Source organism: Anser anser (genome assembly GCF_964211835.1).
Source record: "Anser anser genome assembly, chromosome: 19".
Classification (NCBI taxonomy): Eukaryota; Metazoa; Chordata; class Aves; order Anseriformes; family Anatidae; genus Anser; species Anser anser.
Window position 1 is genome coordinate 2,953,030 of NC_139740.1, and position 21,946 is coordinate 2,974,975.

The window sequence follows — 21,946 nt, forward strand, 5'->3', positions numbered from 1 at the left end:
GTCAAAGGAGCTGATGAGTCTAAGAGTACTTTCAGTGTGAGAGCATCTGTTGCAGGAAGTTACTGTGATATCTTCCAAAGTCCATTTGATTTTATATTGCTCAGAAAGTAGTCTGCAAAAGACAGTCAATTCAGCTGATTGAGCATGTGACGTATGTGCTTATGAACTGGAAGTTGTTGCCAAAGTAGAGAAAAAGCTCTTTTTTGATCATTAGTTCCAGAGGAGAAAGACCAATACATTGGCAGACACGGTCCTCACACACACAGACTGACGGGTGGATTTCTTTCTTGTATAACAAGGCTGCCTCAACTAGGAGCCTGATCGGGGATAGCCCTCGAGCTAGCCCTCCCTTAGGAATTCCTGGGCATGGCCTGAGAGGTAGCATTCACACAGGTCCATTCTCAACAGGCGGTTTAGGCGCCAGCACCCATTTGTGACGGTCAGGGCCTTTCATAGCATAAGCATTTGTCTGTCTGGCAACGTCATCACATAAGCAGGCTGAACTGGAAGAAGTCACTATCAGGAACTACTATTGCGATTTCTCTGCCTTTGAATTGCCACTTGCAATCTTGCCCCAGTCATTAAGTGATATAGAAGGGATGAGCCATTGGGAACTAGGTGACAGAAAGCTGTACCGTGATGTTGGTATACAGAGGCTATAACCAAAGCTGTGCCCAAAAACAAATGATGATAGAGACCTAACCAGTAAAAAGAGAAGCAGATGAGAACTAATGCTCATGGTGGGTATGTGAAGTAATCTACAGACTTTATTCCTTATGTATGCAGGGGGCTACAAATCCCAGTTATGGAAGAAGTGACAGAGGGTTCACATTTTGTGCATCCCTCAGGCCACTTTGCTGCCACACAACATCCTCACTCTTCCTCTTCTATCTTCTTGCCATGAAACTCCCGGCTCTTTGCTCGGAGCTTGTTGACCTGTGACTCTGCAATGTCAGCCCGCTCCTCGGCTTCCTCCAGCTCATGCTGGATCTTGCGGAATTTGGAGAGGTTGACATTGGACAGCTCCTCCTGTGTGGGGAGAGGGAGTTGGTGGTGAAGAGCCCGGGGCAGGGGTTTCACTCCTCATGCGTCTGGGCCTTGAGGGGCTCTGGTGATTACGCGGAGAAAGCACAGACCTCCTGTCTCCTACCTACCACTGCTGACCCAGAACCCTCTCAAAGAGCTCATCATCCTCCCTTATTCAGGACCCCTCTGTTGCAAGCTGCACCTGTACTCTGTCACTCTTGAGGAGCAATTCTGTCACGTGGCCTTCTCATTTTGTGTGCTTATTCTCCCACTACTCGGTGCCCAATTTTCCCTGTGGTTTATTAGGTTGAGAAAGACTCAGAAACCCTGTGCTGTTACCAGCGTCAGAGATTCATGAGCTTCTCAGTCAATGGACGAGGCCCTCAGGAATTTTGGTCTGACTTCCTGAATCAAACAGGCGGCAGAATAACCCTTGGTTCATCCCTGAGTGCAGCATGGCCAGAAGAAGGCAAGGCCTGCTGACACGGGAATGAACCACATGGCCAAGACTGTTGTGTCTTTGGAGTTACTTTCATGCCTCTTTCCTTGTATTCGTGCTCATCTCAATGACTGTGCTGCCCCGATGGAAGGGTGCTCATGGCCACTCTCCAAGCAATACTTACAGCCTCCTCAGCTTGTCTCTTGTAGGATTTCACCTTCATCTGCAGCTTGTCCACCAGATCCTGGAGCCTGAGAATGTTCTTCCGGTCTTCCTCAGACTAGAGTGGTTGGTAAGCAGGAAAGAGAGAGAGTTGGTTTCCCCACAGCACCAGAAAACATGTCCTCTTGGAGTTCACGGAAAAATGCTTTGGCTTTCTGTGAGAAGGGTGCGTCAGCACAAAGACACCTCCTGCCTTACCTGGTAGGTTAGCTCCTTCACCCTCCTCTCGTACTTGCGCACACCCTTCACGGCTTCAGCACTGCGCTTCTGCTCAGCATCTACCTCCCCTTCCAGCTCCCGCACCTGCAATGAGAAGCCCATTGGAGCTTTCCAGGTGGCTCCCTTTATGACACGCTCACTTGTGCACAAATACCATCCCTACGCACCCTGGCCTCCAGCTTCTGGATTTGCTTCTTGCCTCCCTTCAGAGCCAGCTGCTCAGCCTCATCCAGACGGTGCTGCAGGTCTTTCACCGTCACGTCCAGGTTCTTCTTCATTCTCTCTAGGTGGGCACTGGTGTCCTGTTCCTTCTTCAGCTCTTCCGCCATCATGGCCGCCTGGAGAGGCAAAGCAGCAAAGCCAGGTTGGGGCCGAAGACATTTTGGGGGAGGATACATCCACCATCCTCAGTGACAGAGTGCCCCAACTCACATCTGTGATGGCCTTCTTGGCCTTCTCTTCAGCATTGCGGGCTTCCTGGATTGTCTCCTCCATTTCACCCTGAATTTGCACGATGTCTGTTTCCAGCTTCTTCTTGGTGTTGATCAAGCTGGTGTTCTGTGCAACAAGAAGGATAGGATTTGTACTGTCAGATCTAACACCTCCACATCAAGAGTTGAGAGTGAGAGTAATGTTTATGCAAGTCTTTAATTCAAAGGTCCTCTTTAGAGCCCTAGCGGCAAACCAGACGTGTGCCTGGCTGGACTGGTCATGTCACAGCTTTGCTCTTCAAATACGTACACGGTAAGATGCATAGCAACAAGCAAGATACATAGCAATCTCATTCTATGTTATCTCCTGTGGGCGGGATTCATTTCCAGCAAAGTATCCGACCTGGGTATGGAGGAGCTGCACGCGCTCGCTTGCATCCAGAAGCTCCTGCTCAGCCACTTTCCTTGACCGCTCCGTCTGCTCCAGGGCTGCCCGCAGCTCCTCAACTTCAGCCTGTAAGAGGTTTGCTCTGCGCTCCACCATGGCCACCTGTTCTTTCAGGTCTTCCTGCGTCCTGAGAGCATCATCCAAGTGTATTTGAGTATCCTGTAAGAGGGGAAAGAGAGATTATGAGGTGGCTGATCACTGCAGCACTGTTGGACAGAGACATCAGAGACATTCCCTGCTCTTTTAATAAATTATTTGTACAGTTATGATGTTGGTGTAACATGAGGCAAGATAGATGCCTACGTGCACATACTTTGGTTTATACCTTTAGCACTGCCTGTGTGTTTCTCAGGTTCTTTTGTGCCTCTGCAGCCACACGGTTGGCATGGCTCAGCTGGATCTCCATTTCATTCAGGTCTCCCTCCATCTTCTTCTTCAGCCGCAGGGCTTCATTCCTGCTCCTGATCTCAGCATCCAGGGTGCTTTGCATGGACTCCACAATTCTGAGGTGATTTCTCTTCAGCTGGTCGATTTCCTCATCTTTCTCTGCTATCTTCCTGTCAATCTCAGACTTGACCTGGTTGAGCTCCAGCTGGAGGCGCAGGATTTTCCCCTCTTCATGTTCTAGGGAGGCCTGGACAAGTTAGCAGGAACAGTGAATAAAACTGTGGCTTGCTTTCTAAGTAATCTCTAATACGATACCACATGAAATACAGTTTGGCTTTCTTGCCACGTCTGCAGATTTCTGTTCCCATTCTTTCAGTCTGGACACCACTCATTAGCACTTTGTACCTCAGCTTCCTCCAGGGAGGCTTGGATTTCAGATTTCTCCTGCTCAATCTGCTTCTTGACTTTCTCCAGCTCGTGGATCGCCTTTCCTCCCTCTGCAATCTGCTCCGTGAGGTCAGAAATCTCCTCTGTAGGGAAGGGTGAAACAAGGCATGGTCAGACATAGGGCATAAAGGGAAGGGCCCTCACACACCAGGGTGACAGGTCTCTTCTCATCACTGCAGGCACACACCCGTGTGGAGTGGTGGGTAGACAAGCTTGGGGGAAAGCCCGGCCAGCAGCAGAAAGCCACGGACTTACGCTGCAAGTTCTTGTTCTCACGCTTCAGCGTTTCCAGGTGGTCCAGGGACTCCTCATAGGCATTCTTCATCTTAAACAGCTCCGTGCTGAGAGAGCGAGACTCCTTCTGGGAAGCTTCCAGCTCAGCCTGTGTTTCCTCGTACTTCTGCTTCCACTCTGCCAGGATCTGGGCAGATCAACAGGGTGTGAGTATGGATGTGGCAATTGTGAAGGGATGCTCTGCCCAGGAAGCACAGGGCCAGAGGCCAGAATACCTTGTCAAAGTTCTTCTGCTTCTTGTCCAGAGCTGCGCAGGCAGCATTTGTTCGCTCCACGTCAATCATCAGGTCTTCCACCTCGTTCTGCAGCCTCTGTTTTGTCTTTTCCAGGGAAGCACATTTGGCATTGACAGCTTCAACGTGTTCTTCTGCATCCTGCAGGCGCTGTGCCAGCTTCTTTCTGGGAGGAGATGATCACGGCTTCAGGTTAGAGAGTAAAGGGTAGCCAATTTTATAAGATTCACAAGAGGGCACTTGCCTGCTTAGGGGACTTAGTTCCTTGAGCTGTCCACAGTATTTATTCTGTCCAAGGCAGCATGCAGCCTAAAGGGCCTATCGCGTCTCTGCCCTAGCACCAATTGAGTATTCAGACTGTCTTAGCTCTTCTAACACCCTAAGGGCAAGTTTGTCCTTCCAGTCTGAACTTTTTCCACAGCACGCTTTTCATCTTTCTCCCTCTCTGCCCTCTACCACAAAGAGAGTATATTGATGCCTTCATCCCATCCCTATCTTGACCCATCCTCAAAGACTCCTTCCAAATACCCTTAGCAGTCTCAGACTTCTCCACCCATTCAACATCCCACTTCCCACATACTTGGCCTCCTCCAGCTCCTCCGTGCGCTGAATAGCATCCGTCTCATATTTGGTTCTCCACTGGGCCACTTCGCTGTTGGCTTTGGACAGGGCACGCTGCAGCTCTCCCTTGGCTTCCTGCTCCTCGTCATACTGTTCCCGGAGCAAGTCACAGTCATGGCGAGCAGACTGTAAGGCGTGGGCCAAGGCGTTCTTGGCCTGTGGGGACACTGGGATTAGTAACCTGGATACACATCTTGAGATGCATCTTGACAGTGAAATTGTCATGCACAGGAGAACTGCCCCAGGGAAAGGGTGGGTAAACTCTGATGAGAAAAATGTATAGCTGGGAGATGATGAATCCCTCATAAATGTGTGCTAGAGGATTAGGATGTGTTAGTGAAAGGTGGCCAGGGGACACTAATCCCTTGTTTCTGTAAACGTGCCTACAGATGTGTGTGCATGCTGTCTTGGAGGGCATCAGAATCTCATTAAGGGCTTGTGGATGACTTCCTCTAGCATCAAAATCACTACGGTTCCTTCCCTGTGTGTTGTGATGAGTATAACTCATGCATTTCTGGGTGATGTGGCTTGCAGGAAGTAGGGTACTTCCAGACCTTTATTTCTTCCTCTAGATGTCTCTTCAGTTCCTCAATCTGTTGGGTAAATCCCTGCTTGCCCCTAGACAGCTGAGAAATCAAAGCATCCTTTTCTTCCACCTGGCGTGAATATTCACCTGGCAAGTGAAAAATAAATAAATAAATAAAGTTACACTAACGGTAGAATCATAGAATCATTTAGAAAAACCCATCAGATCATCAAGTCCAACCATGATGTAACACTATAGTGAACTACCAAGTTCACTACTAAACATTTTCCTGAGCATCACATCCATTCATCTCTTAAATATCTCCAGGAATGGAGACTCTGCTACTTCCCTAGGCAGCCTGTTCCAGTGCCTAACCACTCCTTCCACAGAGAAATTCCTCCTGACACCTAATCTAAACCTCCCCTGATGCAACTTGATGCTATTTCCTCATGTCCTATCACTTGTCACGTGAGGAAAGAAACCAGCACCCACCTTGCTACAACCAACTTTCAGGCAGTTCTAGAAAGCCGTGAGGTCTCCCTTCATCCCCCTTTCTCAAGACTAACCAAACCCAGCTCCCTCAGCGGCTCCTCACATGTCTTGCATGTCTTGCTTTCCAGTCCCTTCACCAGCTTCTTTGCTCTTCATATTCCAGGAACTCAGTATGTTCTTTGCAGTGAGTGGCCCAAATCTGAACACAGTATCTGAGGTGTGGTCTCACCAGTGCCAAATACACAGGGACAATCGCTTCCCTAGACCAGCTGGCCACACTGTTTCTGATACAGGACAGGATGACATTGGTGCCCACCTGGGCACACTGCTGGCTCATGGTAAGACAGCTGTGGACAAGCACCCCCAGATACTTTTCTGCTGAGCAGCTTTCCAGACACTCTTTCCCAAGCCTATATTGCTGCACTTGGTTGTTGTGACCCAAATGCAGCACCCAGCACTTAGCTTTGCTGAATACCATAAAACTGGTTGCAGCCCATTGATCTTGCCTACCCAGATCGCTCTGCAGAGCCTTCCTATCCTCAAGCAGATCAACATTCCTGTCCAGCTTGGTGTTGTCTGCAAAATAACTGAGCGTGCACTCAGTCCCCTCAACCAAGATTGTTGATCAAAATGTTAAACAAAACTGTCCCCAATACTTAGCCCTGGAGAACACTGTAAAGCCCTGTAATCTGGGGTTGCTTTGAGACGTTAGCCCAATTCTTGCTTTGCACCACGGTGTATCCTCCTGATTTTCAGGTTCTGCCATTGCACCTCAGGACTGGGGATGTCTCACCTGTTTCTGTCTGCAGACGAGCTCTCTGAGTATTGAGGTCATTGATCATGCGCTGATTCTGCTCCTCCTTAGTTTTGATCTCACTCAGCTGGTCTTCCAGAGTGCGGCACATCTTCTCCAGATTTGCCTAGGTATCAAAAACAAGGAAGGAGAGGAAATGAACACCTGCACGCTGTCTAATTCTCACAGCAGGATTCTTATATGAGAGTGTGACTAGTAGATTCAGGCTATGTGCTGTACCTTGGCCCTGTGAATTCTACTGCAATTCTTTACCTTGGCTTTGGAGACAGACTCCATGTTACTGGCCAAGTCATCTATCTCCATCTTCAGCTCACTCTTCTCCTTCTCCAGCTTCTGCTTGACTCGTTGCAGGTTGTCGATCTGCTCCCCAAGCTCAGCTGTGCTGTCTGCGTGCTTCTTCCGCAGGGCGGCAGCTGTGGCTTCGTGCTGCAGCGTGGCCTCTTCGAGGTCGCGGCGCATCTTCTGAAATTCTGCCTCACGCTTCTTGTTCATCTCAACCTGAGCTGCTGTAGCCCCTCCTGCTTCTTCCAGGCGCTCGCTGATCTCCTCCAGTTCCCTGGAGAGGTCAGCACGGTGCTTCTCTGCTTTTGCCCGAGAGGTTCGCTCTGCCTCAATTTCCTCCTCCAGTTCCTCGATACGGGCCTGGGGAAAATGCGAGACCCTTCACACCCATGCCCTCCTTGTACTGATGTCCTTCTGAAGGGCGGAAGGGAAGGACCAGAGGCTTGCCTGCAGCTCCTTGATCTTCTTCTGCAATTGCATGCCCAGGGCTTGCTCATCCTCAATTTTACTCTGGATCTGGCTGATTTCAAAGTCTTTCCTTTGCACAAAGCATACAGAATCACAGTGTTAACACCTGAATAAAACTACCTAATAAATGCACCTGACCCACACTCAGGTGTCTCACAACCACACTTACTTTTTCAGTTTCTCATCCAGCTGCTGCTTGTCATTTTCCAAATCCATTATGGTATCTTGGGCCAGCTTCAGGTCTCCCTCAAGTTTCCTCTTAGCCCTTTCAAGGTCCATGCGCAGTTTCTTCTCTTGCTCCAGGGACCCTTCCAGCTAAACAGAAAGAGCATCAGTACTCTGCCAGCCCTATTTATCTCCACAAGCATCCTGTAATTGCCATATGCATTTGTGCTTACATCATCCACTTGCTGCTCCAGCTTGGTTTTTGCTTTGCTCAGCGTATTGACCTTGTCCTCCTCAACCTGCAGGTCATCCAGTGTCTGCTGGTGGGCCTCTTGGAGGGCTTTCTTCTCTTTTGTCAGCTTGGCTATGGTCTCATCCAGGGCTGCCATCTCCTCTGTGAGGTTTTTCACCTGCATGTTGTAAGCAAGCACCAGAATACCATGTATAAGACTTGACTTCTTGTGTAGTGGCATTTTCATTTGCAGTGCTTAGCCAGGAGCTTGCTTTTTATTTGAGCTTCACAGCTGTCCAGCTGCGATGCTCTTGTCATCTTCCAAACCTAGCCCCTTTCTAGGGATACCAGCCTAATATGGAAGGTATCTATCCCTTCTTCCTTTCTGTGACTCTCCATGTGTGTACCTTGTTTTCAGTGGCATGTTTTTCCTTCTCAACTTTAGCCAAGGTTAACTCCAGGTCATCAATATCTTTCTTCAGCTCTGAACATTCATCCTCCAGTTTCCTCTTCTTGGCTGTCAGCTCAGCATTGATTTCTTCCTCATCCTCGGCCCGTTCTGTCACCTCCTTAATTTTGGCTTCCAGTTGGATTTTGGTTTTGATGAGCTGGTCACACCTTTCCTCGGCATCAGCCAAGCTGTCTGCTTCCTGATGGGGAGACAGAGGTTTTTGTGGGTTATAACATTTTGAAATTTCTGTTGTGTATCTGTAAGTAGGCACATGTTAAAATGTGGAAGCCTTGCCATCTGACATCAATGGTAATTCCTTTTTTTGTTTGTTTCTTTGTTTGTTTGTTTGTTTCTTTCTTTCTTTCTTTCTTTCTTTCTTTCTTTCTTTAAAATGGCTCACAGAGGTGGTAGTTATGAGAATACGTCACACATGCTTCAGCATGACAGAACAGTGACAACTCTCAGCAAGGCCATAGATTTGGAGCCTTTTTCCCTCACAGACTCCGTATTCAATAGCCTCTATTTTATAATTGACTCACCATGATCATTATCATATTTGGGTAGCCAAGGTTTTTCGATTTGTGGGAATAATACAGTGAAGAAAGTAGTGTTTTGCTTGGATTTAAGAAACTGCCTGTTCCTGATTGAAGTTGAACACCAAGGATCTGTGTGTGTGAAGGTAATCTAGCCTTATAGTGTATCTGTGTTTATGTAAAGTGGGTCCTTCTCAGGGTTGCCTTTACTCTTTTACATGGACACACAGCTTTGGAAGTTGAACAGATGGAGATGCTTCCCTTCCAGGTCACACAAAGGTGTCTGCTGCATATAACCTGTTGGCTAGCGCTACTTGGCTCTTTCCTCAGGACATCAGGGCTGCTGAGTCTCATTTGGCACTTACATTTATCCTCACTGACTGACAGGGAACTTGCTGTGCCCCTGGCAGTGTTCACAGTTACTCAACTTTAGAGTAACTTTGAGTGTGTGACTTTTTTTCTATTGCAATTTAGTCAGCTTCCTGTAAGTCTCTGCTTGGAAAAGCAAACAAACAGACAAACAAACAAACAAAAAGAAGATTAAAAAAGAAAAAAAAACAGGGACAAATAAATGGTGACACTCACTGCCTGCACTTGGAGCTGAAGGTCATTTTTTTCCTGCAACAGGGTCACCATTTTCTCCTCCAGTTCTTTCCTCTTTGCCTCAGACTTTGCAAGTTCTTCCTTGGTTTTCTCAAACTCTTGTTTCATGTTGGCCATCTCCTTCTCAGATTCTGCACTCTTCAGCAAGGGCTTGATTTTGAAGAACAGCTTCATCCAGGGCCAGTGCTTGACATTCATGAATGCACGAACGTTGTACTGGATGCAGAAGATGGCATCCCTGTAATCAAATCCCCCATGTTAATAACATACCCAAGATTTGTAATTTAACACCCATTTGGTGAAGTACCATGTGAATAAGGCACATTTATGATAAATGTCTACCTCCTCTCCACCATTTTCCGATACTCCACTCTCATCAGGAAGCCCCTGGATCTGGCCTGCGTCCTGGTCATAATCTCTGCTAGCTTCTCATCTCTCATCTCCTCCAGAAGACCTATTAGCCCAGCTTTGAAGAACACCTTAAAAAAAATGAAGCATTGTAGCACATCAGTCTCAGGTCATGGGTAGCGGAGGTACATAGTCTTTGAGTGCAGGACTTGTTTCTACCTTGGTGTGACCAAATCTGTACTGAGTGTGGTCCACATCGATGGACCCAAGGAGCTTCTCTGAAGCCTTCTTGCTGTCCATGAACTGTCCCTCTGGGATAGCACTTATGTTAAGCACTCTGTATCTGTAGGAGAAAACAGAACATCAAGAAAAAACTATTGCCAATACCACTACTGCAAATAAATCCCACAGACTTCTCAGCAATAGCTGACTCTCCAGTTGAGTATTAGGGACAATCCCCCCTTTCAGGACAGCGTAAGTGACATTTCCATACTGTTAACTCAGAGTCTAAGGGAATCCTGATTCTTACCCATGAACTGATACTGGTACTTCTCATCATGAACTGATACTGAAACATTTTTAAATTTCCACTCAGTACTTTATTGTAATATTTAGGCATGTTAGGATACTCTGGCTATTCTCAGTAACTACTCTCATCAGATAGTTTCCAGCAACAGCTGACTACATAACTGAAGTAATCTCATTTCCAGCAACAGACCTCTGAAAAACATTTTAGAGGCATTCTGTGCACACTGGGTAGAAACATGTATTTTTGTTCAATTTTTGAAGTGGATTTGTGAAGGAAACCTTATTGTTAGTTACCTCATCATTTTCCAGTAGTACACTACTGTAATGTGATAGTTAGATTTGATTACAGAGTGTATGCACTAAATGGTGTATTAAATATGGCACTTAAAGTAGTTTAGGATATAGAAGGCGTGGAACAGGAAAAGATTGGGCAGCAAGGCAGACCAGACCAGATCAAACAAGAATACTCCAAGCTGGAAGGGACCCATAAGGATCATTGAGTCCAGCTCCTGGCTCCACACAGAACTACCTAAAAATCAAACTCTATGTCTGACATCATTGTCCATATATTTATTGAATTCTGTCAGGCTTGGTGCTCTGACCAGTTCCCTAGGGAGCCTGTTCCAGTGCCTGATGACACTCTATGTGAAGAACCTGTTCCTAACACACAGCCTGACCTTCCCCTGTCACAGCTCCATGCAGTTACTGTCACCAGAGAGAAGACATCAGCACCTGCCCCTCCACTCCCCTCGCACGGAAGCTGCAGGCTGCAGTGGTGTCCCCCCTTTAGTCTCCTCTTCTCCAGGCTGAATAAACCAAGGGACCTCAGCCGCTCCTCATATGTCTTCCCCTCTAAACCCTTCACCACATTTGTAGCTCTCCTTTGGACAGTTTTATATCCTTCTTATATAGTGATGCATAAAACTGCACACAGTAGTCGAGGTGAGGCTGCCTTGGCACAGAGTAGAGTGGGACAATCAGTTCCCTTGACTGGTTAGCAACACTGTGCCTGAGGCACCCCAGGATATATTTGGCCCTTTTGGCTGCCAGGGCACACTATTGAACCATATTCAACTTGCCATTGGCCAAAACCACCAGATGCCTTTCAGTGGGACTGCTCTACAGCCTCTTGTCCCCCAGTATGTACGTATATCCAGGGTTTCCCCTTCCCAGGTGCAGAATCTGGCACTTGAATTTGTTAAATTTCATATGGTTCTTGATTGTCCAGCATTCTAATCTGTCAAGATCTCTCTGCAAGGCTTCTCTACAACTGAGTGAGTCAACAGCTCCTCCTTTACTCTTACCTCTGTTTGAAGTCAGCATACAGGACTCTGCTGGGGAATCCTTTCCTGCAAATCCTGATCCCTTCCAGCACACCATTACACCGCAGCTGGTGCAGCACCAGCTCATGTTCCATAGCACCTAACAAACACCACCATTAGTTATTACCCCATTGTTTGCTACTCAGGAGAAGAGCTTCTGTGGCTCAAGTTTTCACCCTGTTGGATCCACTTACCAGGTGTTTTTGTTTCATTTGGGATGATGCAGCGTACAAAATGGGGGTGAGTGCTACGTAGATTTGTCATCAACTTGTTTAAATTCTCCTGTGAGATTTCAAGGTAAAGTTTAAATCAACAAATGAGAAATCTGCATCCCTGAAGTTCCCTGTATTTCAACTATGGAAAGGAGTTAATCATAGATTGTAAAATTTCCATATTCATGCACAAAAGCTTTCACTAGTCTTTGACTATTGGGCATTGCTACTAAAAGGAAATATAATTTTGTTATTTTGTCATCGTAATTTATTTATTACAAAACCTGGGATATACCTCATTTGATACCCTAAGACTCATTGCTCTGAACACAATGAACAATCTCCTGTGCCTGCTCTCCTGCATCAATATATTGGTTAGGCTTTTACATGCAATAAACTTAAAGTTACCCTCTGCCAAACTTAAAGTTACCCTCACTGTTTTTCAGAACTGTTCCATTATTCACAAATGTTGCATGGTAGCAGCGCTGAAAATATTCAGAAGTCTAAAACCCCCATTTGGGAAAACACTCTGAATTTTGTGCAATTGCTGGAAGAAGATGCTATGTTACAGCTTCATAATTAACCTACAAATAAAGCTGTATGAAAGAAGATCTGCATGACAAATATTTTGAAAGAGTTTTCATTTTGTTATCTTAATGACAGAAAATTATTCCACATGGAAAAAAAAAATCGCTCCATCATTTAAATGGAAATAAATGGATCTATAGTAGTAAGTGGATCTTCAGCTGTAGGACTTCAAGAGGGTACAACTTCACTTTTCACATTTTAAGTTCTCTTTCTTCAAGTAAGAAAAGACAAAGTGAGGACACGTGTACTTACACGAAAAAGAGCTGAGACAGTCTGGAAAGAGGAACCCTTCTTCTTGCCACCTTTTTTGCCACCAGACTCTGAAAATGAAAGAAAAGGAAAACTATATGAAAATATTGACATTGAGTATTATAAATTATATAATAGAAAACAGGCTTTAAACAATTTTTTCCGTTTTTATTTCCCTTCAGAATTGTCCCATGTTGAAAAGAATTCCACAGAGCTGACCTGAATCTGGTCCACCATAGTTGGCAAACAGTAAGGCCAATGTTTTCAGTGAAGACTTCTGGTATAACCCAATGACAGTTTCGTTCAGGGGGTCCTTGTTCTTCTCAAGCCAGCCAGTGATGTTGTAGTCCACTGTGCCAGCATAGTGTATCAGGGAGAAGTGGGCCTCAGTCTTGCCTTTGGTAGGCTTGGGCTTCTGGAAATTGCTGGACTTGCCCAGATGCTGGTCATAGAGCTTGTTCTTGAAAGAGGTGTCAGTTGCCTTGGGGAACATGCACTCCTCTTCCAGAATGGAAAAGATGCCCATGGGCTGCCATTACAACAGGCAGGAGGGAGAAAAAGATTAGAAAGGAGACAACACTTGGTTAGAAAGAGTCTGGAATTAGGACAGAAAACTGCCAAACAAATCAAAAGAGAAGGCTGTTTCTGTACATTTCATGACAGTAAGTCAGAGAAAATTAGCTAAATTCATTGTTTTTCACAGCTGGTGTTTCTTTGTTGCTTGTGGAAGTGCTTTTAACCCTTGCAAGCAACATTACAGATTACAAAAATACGGAGCAGCTTTATAACTGAAATGTAATATTTTAATTTATCATACGTCTTTTCTTTATGTATCCCTAAATAACAACAGAATCCTAGCATTAATACACCTGTACAGGAAGGATACCTTCTCAATCAACTCAATGCAGGCAGCCAGGTCCATCCCAAAGTCAATGAATGTCCATTCAATCCCTTCCTTCTTGTACTCCTCCTGCTCCAGCACAAACATGTGGTGGTTGAAAAACTGCTGCAGTTTCTCATTGGTGAAGTTGATGCACAGCTGCTCAAAGCTGTTGAACTGCCAAATGCAAAAAAAAGATATAACATTTTCAAGGTGCAGCAATCACAAGACTTTTTCCTGTGCAGTTATAATTCACCTTATGTCTCTTCAGACAAATACAAGTTCCCCTCCCTGTCTGTTCTCCCAACAATCCTTCGATGAGACTGTACTTGAATTCTGAAGATAAAAAGAGACTTCTAATATATAATTAACATATTTTTTCTCTGTTATCATTCTTTTATGAATACAATATGTATTCTTTAACAATGATAATTATCCCTTAACTCTTTGGAATTTCTTAACTCTAAGGCATATTTCGGTAAATCATTTTCAGAACAATTTCTCCTATTAGACAAATTTATTAGTAGACTCTACTCCAACCAATCATGAAGACAGTCTCAGTTTGCTATTGAAATATTTTTCTGCTCTTGACTTGGTGTCTGTAGATGTTTCCGTCCTCTGGTACAGAAGGTTTTGTGGTTCTTTCAATAACTACATAAGCACTTCCTAATCTCTTTCAATAATTTCCTCACCTTTGACCCATGTAACTTTGTCACAGATTTCTTTCCTTTTTTTTTTTTTAAGCTTAATATTCTTGCATGCTGAGTTAGTAGTTGCTTTCCAATTAAGATCTAATTCTTCAAAAAGGTTGAAAATTTCTTTAACTGTGAGACCTCTTGATCATAGTATTTTTACAAAAGGAAAGAACACAACTGTATTATGTCTCTGACTGTTTTAAAAAAAATCTTTCAGAATTTTGTTAACACACATTTTCCCTACTATGAAGCTGCTGTGAAATTCTTGGTCCTTACATCAAAGATCTCAAAGCCAGCGATGTCCAGGACACCAATGAAGTACTGTCTGGGTTGCTTTGTATCCAGCTGTTGGTTGATGCGAACAACCATCCACAAGAACATCCTCTCATAGACAGCCTTTGCTAGAGCACCTACAGCATTGTGCACCTAAAGCAAAGGGGAAATATTACTGCACAGAGAATTTTTTAAAAAGATTAACCTATAAAGAGATGTTCTGAGCTATAACCACGTGTCTAGTAACCAATTGTTTTACCTGCTCCACAGTTTGACCTTTTGTCACAAATTCATTTCCAACTTTGACTCGGGGGAAGCACAGGGCTTTGAGCAGGTCAGCTGAGTTCAGGCCCATCAGGTAGGCAGCCTTGTCAGCAACTGAAAGACAAGAGATGCGTGAAAAAAATCATTTAAGGATGACTGGAATTTTATAAATGGGGAAGTCTCTCAGAAATGACTCCAATGTTTAAAATTCTTGAACTGCAAATCTTTTCATCTAATATCACAGGGAGTATATACCCCATGAAGGAAAGCTGTGAAAGCTGATGGTATCTTTTGAAAGTAGCTATCAGTAAGAAATGTATCCTTGAATATTTTCACAAAGCTTATAAACTAAAATAACTATAAACTAATAAACTTATACACTTCAAATAACTGTAACTTTAAAAGTACATGAAGATTACAGCTTGGCAGTTTAGTCAAACTCTAAGAAAGCACTTATATTTGAACAGGCCACAGTCTGTGTGCCAATAGAAGCATGTGTGTTCCAGAGCTGATTCTAGAGCCTCTTTACGAACACAGGAAAGATGAATTTTGAAAAGGCTTGCCAAAAAGCTCTGCATGCTAAATGGAAAAATGGAAAAATGCATGAAACTAGCCCATGGAAAAGGAAGGAGTGTCATTCAATAAAATAGGTCAGAGATCAGCGAATCAGCTTCACAGTTTCATGGACACTAAAATAAGCATTCCTTACTTTTCACTTCATTGATTTATGGCTTTTCTCCTGACTAAAAAGGTATCTTTCCAAATTTATTTATTTTTTTTATTAGGAGAAGAGTTGCTAGGGACCTTCTGTGCCATCTGGCTCTGCCTGCTCCTCTCGTTGTTTCTGCTTGAACTTCAAGTTCCCATAGTGCATGACAGCCCCTGTCAGCTTGTAGATGGCAGTCTTTTCATCAGGAGTGAAGCCCAGGATGTCAATGGCACTCTGCAGTAGAACCAGTGAAGTAAAGTTATTGCCTAGCAGAGTTAACAATTGAAAATATTTTCATTATAGTACTTACATCTGTAGCCATGAGCTCCTCCTGGTCATCGATACTGGGTACAGTGACCTCACCTTGACTCACAAAGTGGTAGTCATATGGGTTGGTGGTAATGAGAAGCATGTCTGAAAGCAGGAAGAGGAAGGACACAGGCTTAGTTCTTTCGGCTAGACAGTAGAGGGAACAGCTGCTCAGCAATCTTCCTCAAGAAGATATAATGATCCTTCCTACCAATTAGCTCTGGCTTCTTGTTGGAGGTAACCTGATAAAAAATGTGGTAGCTTCTTTCTGCCTTGAGCTGGAAAGTGACTCTGGACTTCTCCAGCAGATCTGGCAAGGCAGGAAGAAAGAGTTAGGAATGAGACAGGACATGGAGGTAGGAATTTAGGAAGGGATGTGATCATGCCAGGATGTCACTTACAAGTTTCAATGTCAGCAGAAGCCAGTTTGCCTGTGGCCCCAAAGTGGATTCTGATGAATTTGCCCTGTTGAGGGGAAAAAGAACCACTTCAGCCTGGATGGATTCTTTTGACATCTTAATGTGTAATACCACTAGATGCATCACTTGTCTTGTAATGGGAGGGAGGGATTTTGTCCAAAGCTACAACTCACAAAGCGTGAGGAGTTGTCATTCCTCACAGTCTTGGCATTTCCAAATGCCTCCAGCAGTGGGTTGGCGCTGATGATTTGATCCTCAAGCGTTCCCTAAAGGACAATAATAATTCCTAGTTATTTCTTTTCAAAAATGAGGAACAGAGAAAAGCATTGTTTCAAGCCAGTATCTGTTAATTTACCTGCATTTTGCCAGGCTCCTCTTTCTTCTTCTCCCCACTAGCTGCAATTGTTGCAAAGTACTGGATGACACGCTTTGTGTTCACAGTCTTCCCTGCACCAGATTCTCCACTGCCAAATGAAACAGTGAAGCAGAGAGTGTGTGGTCAGGCAGCAGGTCCCCCGGTATAGAGCGGCCCTGTGGGGAACTGAGCAAGAAGTGTACTTACGTGATCAGGATGGACTGATTCTCACGGTCTGCAAAAAGACAGAGAATTTTCTCAGTGCTCCTGAATTGAAATGAAATCAAAATCTATGAAAGAACGTAACTGGAGCTTCCTTATGTTGCAGGAACACTAGATAATCAATTCCCAGATAAAAGGTCAGGAATTTAGCACTTAGCACTTCAATTTAGCACTTTCAGGATTTTTTGAAGTTCTCCCCAATAAAATATGATATCTGATTTGGACTGATAGAGATATGGGTTTGGGATAAAAAATGCTGGCTTCTTTTTAAGACGATTCTGTTCAAATCATGAATGATGTTTCTGTATATGAGAAAAACCCAAACCATATATATATATATATATAATGTTAATATGATTAAAGTGATTGAAAAATGTAAATTAAAATGAATAGAAGCTTTCTGGGGAGTCAAAATCCTTCCCAGATCAGACCAAAGGACCTCCTGAGTTCAAGGATTTCTTGAGCCATGTTTGGTATAATTTTATGTAATGGTTTAAAATGGACATTGCATGAATCCATCTCCTTACTTTATTAATTAACATAGAACTTTAGGACATATGTTTTCTTTGAAAAAGAATTTCCAGAACTTAAGTATATTTTATGTGATTTTTTATTCCCTTCGCCTTTTTTTAAACATCTCTATTGATAGTTTGTTTTGATGCATTGTAGTTGCTTTACTACAAGGCAGAATAGAAGAGTAAATCCTTATCCTACTTTCTATACAACTCTTGATTTTACAAATTTCTGTCATATGTACCCTCCATTTTCTCTTTGCCATCTTCAGTGTCCTTATCTACTTACTTGTTATTCTTAAAGAATTTATTTAATTTATTTAATGTCTTTGAACATTCTTTTGTCCTTCATTTAACCTTCTCCAGTTCCACTATATCGTTTTCTAACATGGAAAAACTAGAACTCTCTACTTTATTCAAGATCTGAATGTTCCACTTTTTCATAGAGCCTCATGGTACTACTGCTATTTTGGCTCTTTTTCAAATAATTCCTACTGTTCATTTTGTTTCCTTCTGCCCTACTGTGCACTGAGCCAAAGAATTACCCATTGTAAGCCTAAGATCTTATACTTAAGAAGTAAAAGCCATTTCTTAGCCAATCATTCTACCAATCTTCCATTTTCCGTTGTATCTTCTGCCTCTTACTACTACAGGCCCTAATACTGCCTTCATCTCTGGCAATCACCATTATCACTTGGGGTTATAAGGCAGTAAAAAGCACTGATAGTATACTTATTTGGATTTGGAACTTCAATTTATACTGATACTTTCTTACTTCCTGACATAGATAGTATGTTAGTAATGTTTGATTCTATACTTTATGTTCAGATACACCCCTAACACTCCTGTAGCATTGCTTGTTCTGCTTTCCATCAAACTTTTTACTCTGCAATTACAAAACTAAGTATCTAGACTTCCCTCCACAACACTCCCAGTATGCTCTCTGTGCCATTGATCTCATTTAAAGATGGGTATTCAAGTTCACTAAACTTACATACATGATACATACACGACTCCATATGTTGAAATATTTTACATATATCTGCATGAAAAAAATATATTTTTTTTTCTGAAGTTCTTACTACAATATAATTTGGAGGGAGATCAAGTACTCACCATTTAACATGAATTGATAGGCATTGTCAGAGATGGAGAAGATGTGTGGAGGGGCCTCCTGGCGCTTTTTGCCTCGGTAGGCCAACACCACCTCCGGGTTGTACACCGGCAGCCACTTGTAGGGGTTGACAGTGACACAGAAGAGACCCGAGTAAGTCTGCAAGGAAGGGAGACAGCACATTGGCTTCTGCTCAGCCTGGCACAGCAGGCCTTCCAGCTACCCAAAGGAAGGCAGCTGCTGGTACTTACGTAGATCATCCAGGCTGCATAACGCTCTTTGAGGTTGTACAGCACAGCGGGTTCGTGGAGGTGGGTCATCATGGCCATGTCCTCGACTTTATCATACTTGGGAGGGTTCATGGAGAAGACCTGATCTTCCTTCACGGTCAGAGTCTGCCAAGGAAGAAAGACTGATATATGTTAGCTAAGTGCTTAGAATGGGAATTAATCACTTGATGTTCTCAAGTGTTGCTTTTCACTCACTTCTCCTGCTTCAGTCTGGACAGTGACCTTCCCTGATTCCCTGCTCTGGATTGTCCCTTTTACAAAGGATTCCTTAGGATGAGCCACAAAGACGGATGACTTGGCATCAAAAGGCTTGTTCTGGGCCTCAATTCTTTCCTTTTCTGACTTTCGGAGGTAGGGAGCTGCCTCCCCAAAGACAGCCATCTCAGAATCCGGAGAGGTCATGGCTGCGCTTTATTGAAGGCACGTCAATAGAGGACTCTGAGGGAAGAAGAAGACAGTTTCCATCAGTTAGACTATAGTTTTCTGTGCTAGTGATGAAATCTCATACAGTTTCTACCTTTCTGGTATTTAAACTAGTAACATTTCAATAACATATTGTTATTTTAATAACAGCTTATGAAAGCTAGTTTTGATGTGAACATCTAAGTACCAACATCCCACTTAAGGCTGAGACAACTTCTAAATAACTTGAGTCCTCTAAGCATGAACAGAATTTTTAATATTGATTATAATTTTTCAATTAGAGCAGGTGGTTTGGTTGCCATTTTGAAACTGGTGTACTGAAAAACTAAACCTAAAGCAAATCTGTCTCTTTTCTTGTTGGTGTTGGGTTTGAAAATAGAAGATGGGGAGTGAATATAGCAAAATTACTTCAAGCTAATTAGCCTAACATTTAGGCACTGTAAGGGTGTTGCATGTCATGACTTCACAGGTTCTTAGTCATAGGTTACTAGCATATTAACAGGATGGTAACTTTCTTCTTATGTTCCACTGTACTCCAGAGAGAAATTTTAAATTGGAAATATACCATGGAAAAAAGATTGAAAACTCCAGCTGACAGAAGCAACCCCTTCTGGAAATGGTTATCAGAAGCAATCCGAATGCAATGAGACATGCAAGATAAAGAGATACTGCTCAGTCTCTGCAGTCCTACAGAACCCTAACACTTACCTTGAAACTTTCAGTGAGGGCAGGGCAAAGTAGTCCCAGGGAGATTTTATAGGGTCTGGTATGCAGATGCTCTAGATTCTTCCTCTTTCTTCGGTCAAAGCATTTTTGGCCAACCTTCTTTGGCAAAGCATTGTTTGGCAAACTTACCTAAAGACATAATTGTCATTTGATTTGACCAGATATAATTAGAAATTTTTTATATCTTACCAACTATGTGGCTATATCTACTATAAATAATTTGACAAGAGAATTAAGGAGGGAATCTTGACCAGTTAAGGCACTTGGGGAACTTGGATACAGGACTTATGGATTCTGATGACATATTTCCTGGTGACAATCTGATCCATCCAAGACATTGTTTGGTATATAGTGCTGCAACAATTCAAACTATACAATGCAGGTAATAGCATTTATCTTCTCCCTATGATGCTATGAGGTTTATAAAGAAGTACTTGAAAAACAACAGGTAACTATGCCAAAAACTAAAACTCATAAAACTCATCACTACTGAAATGAGGTATTTTTCCTGAAAACAGGAAACCAAAAACTTACCAGAGCTCAGATTACTATGTGGACACTATATCAACTCTTGAAATACAGCTTGTGTAGAGCTTTTGAGATGATTTCCAAGGTCTGAACATGGAAACAGATGCAGATGGATATATAAAGATGCTGTATCTCTCTGAAAAGTGAGATATCTAAAGACGTTCTATATGTCCCTAATAATGAAAAAGGAGTTGAGAATTGTAGCATCTATTATATAACACGAGAACAGAAGATCAGAAGGTGTCTTCTAATTTTAACAGCTAAAAATCACAACATCCCTAAATGAACGTAAAAGTAAAAAGTGTATTCTACTGAACAAAGAAAGGCGAAATTCGTGATTTATAGGGTTCAGCCACAAGAAATATGTAACAGCTGTTACTTGAGCTGTTTTGAATTGTCTCAGGCCTAAACATGTTCTTCTCCTGGTCACTGGCATTTTGGTTATTAAAAGAGGTCAGTGGAAAACACAGGGACAAAGTTAGAAAAGTGATGCATAGAATCTGATGTAATATCTAGAACCAGGCACTGCCCTGTGCATGATGAGCTTATTCCAAGGAGACTCTTGCACTGCAGCACCTGTTTTTTTGATGCCTGGAGCCCAAACCCAGAACTCATCCAGCACAGGGAGGACGATTGTAACACCCTGTCCAGGATGATCTCAGAGCAAGCTGGTGTGAAATGGTGTGCACAGGGGTACATCTGAAGTCTTGTCTCTTTAGGGACTGGACATTGAGGGTGACTGGCAGAGGCACCTGCCTCTGGCAGGACCAAGTGCAAATTTTCTCCCCAGATTGGGACCAGCAGGGATTGCTCTGAGGGACTTCTACAGTGGAGACACTGGGGCACGGGTTTGCCACACAGTGCCCAACAACACATTGGTTATAGGTCCTAGCCGTGGAGGGGACAGGAGGGCCTTGGCAGCTCAGAGCACAGTGTTCAGAACACCATGCACAAAGAGCAAGGCTTGGGAGGAGCAGAGATGGCTGAGGGCTCCCCCAGGATGGGAGACCTAGGGATTTCCTTCCCTTAGGTTGAGGTGGGAGCTCCACTCTTCCATTTCCAGGGAAGCTGTAGCATCTGCACTGTCAAGGCAGCATCCCTCAGCAGCAGCACGTGAAGTACTGGTAGCTGCTGTTGCTTTCCTGTGAGGCCCTGCTCTCAGCAGTAGGTAGCAAGCCTGTTTTTTGCAGCGTTGTCAGACTGGGACAAAGTGCCCATCCTCAGGATGTGCCTGTGTCTCCAGGATCTATTTGAGAGCAGCTGAGTGTCTTAGGCTAGATGCCTGATTCTGAGGACAGAAAATGTTGAATTTCCAGTTGCCAATGACAAATCCAGTCTCTTCAGTAGGGCTCTTCTGTGTTTTTCCTGTTGGATTGCCCAAGTTGTGGACCCAGCTGGCAGGAGTGAGGCACATAGTCAGGCAGCTGTAGGTGTGAAGTCAGCCAAGGGAGGGCCTGGTTTGAAGAGGAAGCAGCTAGCAAATGTACGCGTCTTCAGTTGTTGATAGACACTCAGCAGTGATTTGCACATTGAATTTAGTGTCCCTACATCCCTATAAGGCAGATTTAGAAACCCAAAGCATTTTATGAAAGTGCTCCTAGTTGCAAGCAATGGTAATATCTCTTATGTGAGACATACCCTAAAATG

The 21,946-nt window shown here is 43.8% G+C and overlaps 1 protein-coding gene and 1 long non-coding RNA gene across 4 annotated transcripts in view; one reads left to right on the forward strand and one right to left on the reverse strand.

Annotated features, from left to right (window-relative positions):
- LOC310883989 overlaps positions 1-12,367 on the forward strand; it is a 48,873-nt gene extending 36,506 nt beyond the window's left edge. The window contains exon 6 of the long non-coding RNA XR_014573975.1: positions 12,190-12,367. This is a non-coding gene — a long non-coding RNA (uncharacterized lncRNA). The remainder of the gene's footprint in view (positions 1-12,189) is intronic.
- On the reverse strand, positions 752-19,024 carry LOC310883988 (myosin heavy chain, skeletal muscle, adult-like; the record flags this gene model as incomplete). 3 transcript variants are annotated; one of them, XM_083805132.1, is made up of 38 exons in its annotated part: positions 752-1,029; positions 1,650-1,745; positions 1,886-1,990; positions 2,074-2,244; positions 2,339-2,464; positions 2,741-2,944; positions 3,111-3,419; positions 3,578-3,702; positions 3,875-4,040; positions 4,129-4,312; positions 4,727-4,923; positions 5,322-5,440; positions 6,579-6,705; positions 6,852-7,241; positions 7,329-7,419; positions 7,519-7,664; positions 7,748-7,924; positions 8,154-8,396; positions 9,316-9,571; positions 9,676-9,812; positions 9,901-10,024; positions 11,514-11,631; positions 11,726-11,813; positions 12,584-12,674; positions 12,829-13,109; positions 13,467-13,637; positions 14,432-14,581; positions 14,688-14,806; positions 15,497-15,635; positions 15,712-15,815; positions 15,922-16,020; positions 16,112-16,175; positions 16,303-16,395; positions 16,485-16,593; positions 16,692-16,719; positions 18,335-18,491; positions 18,584-18,727; positions 18,818-19,024. In XM_083805132.1, the coding sequence occupies 38 exons, from the start codon at positions 19,022-19,024 to the stop codon at positions 874-876; spliced, it is 5,811 nt and encodes a 1,936-aa protein (XP_083661258.1). In that variant the 3' UTR covers positions 752-873. The 3 variants fall into 3 exon arrangements, with proteins under 3 accessions (XP_083661258.1, XP_083661259.1, XP_083661257.1); XM_083805133.1 differs by having other exon boundaries at positions 12,584-12,651; positions 12,815-13,109; XM_083805131.1 differs by having other exon boundaries at positions 12,584-12,651; positions 12,800-13,109.
- Positions 19,025-21,946: the final 2,922 nt, after the last annotated feature.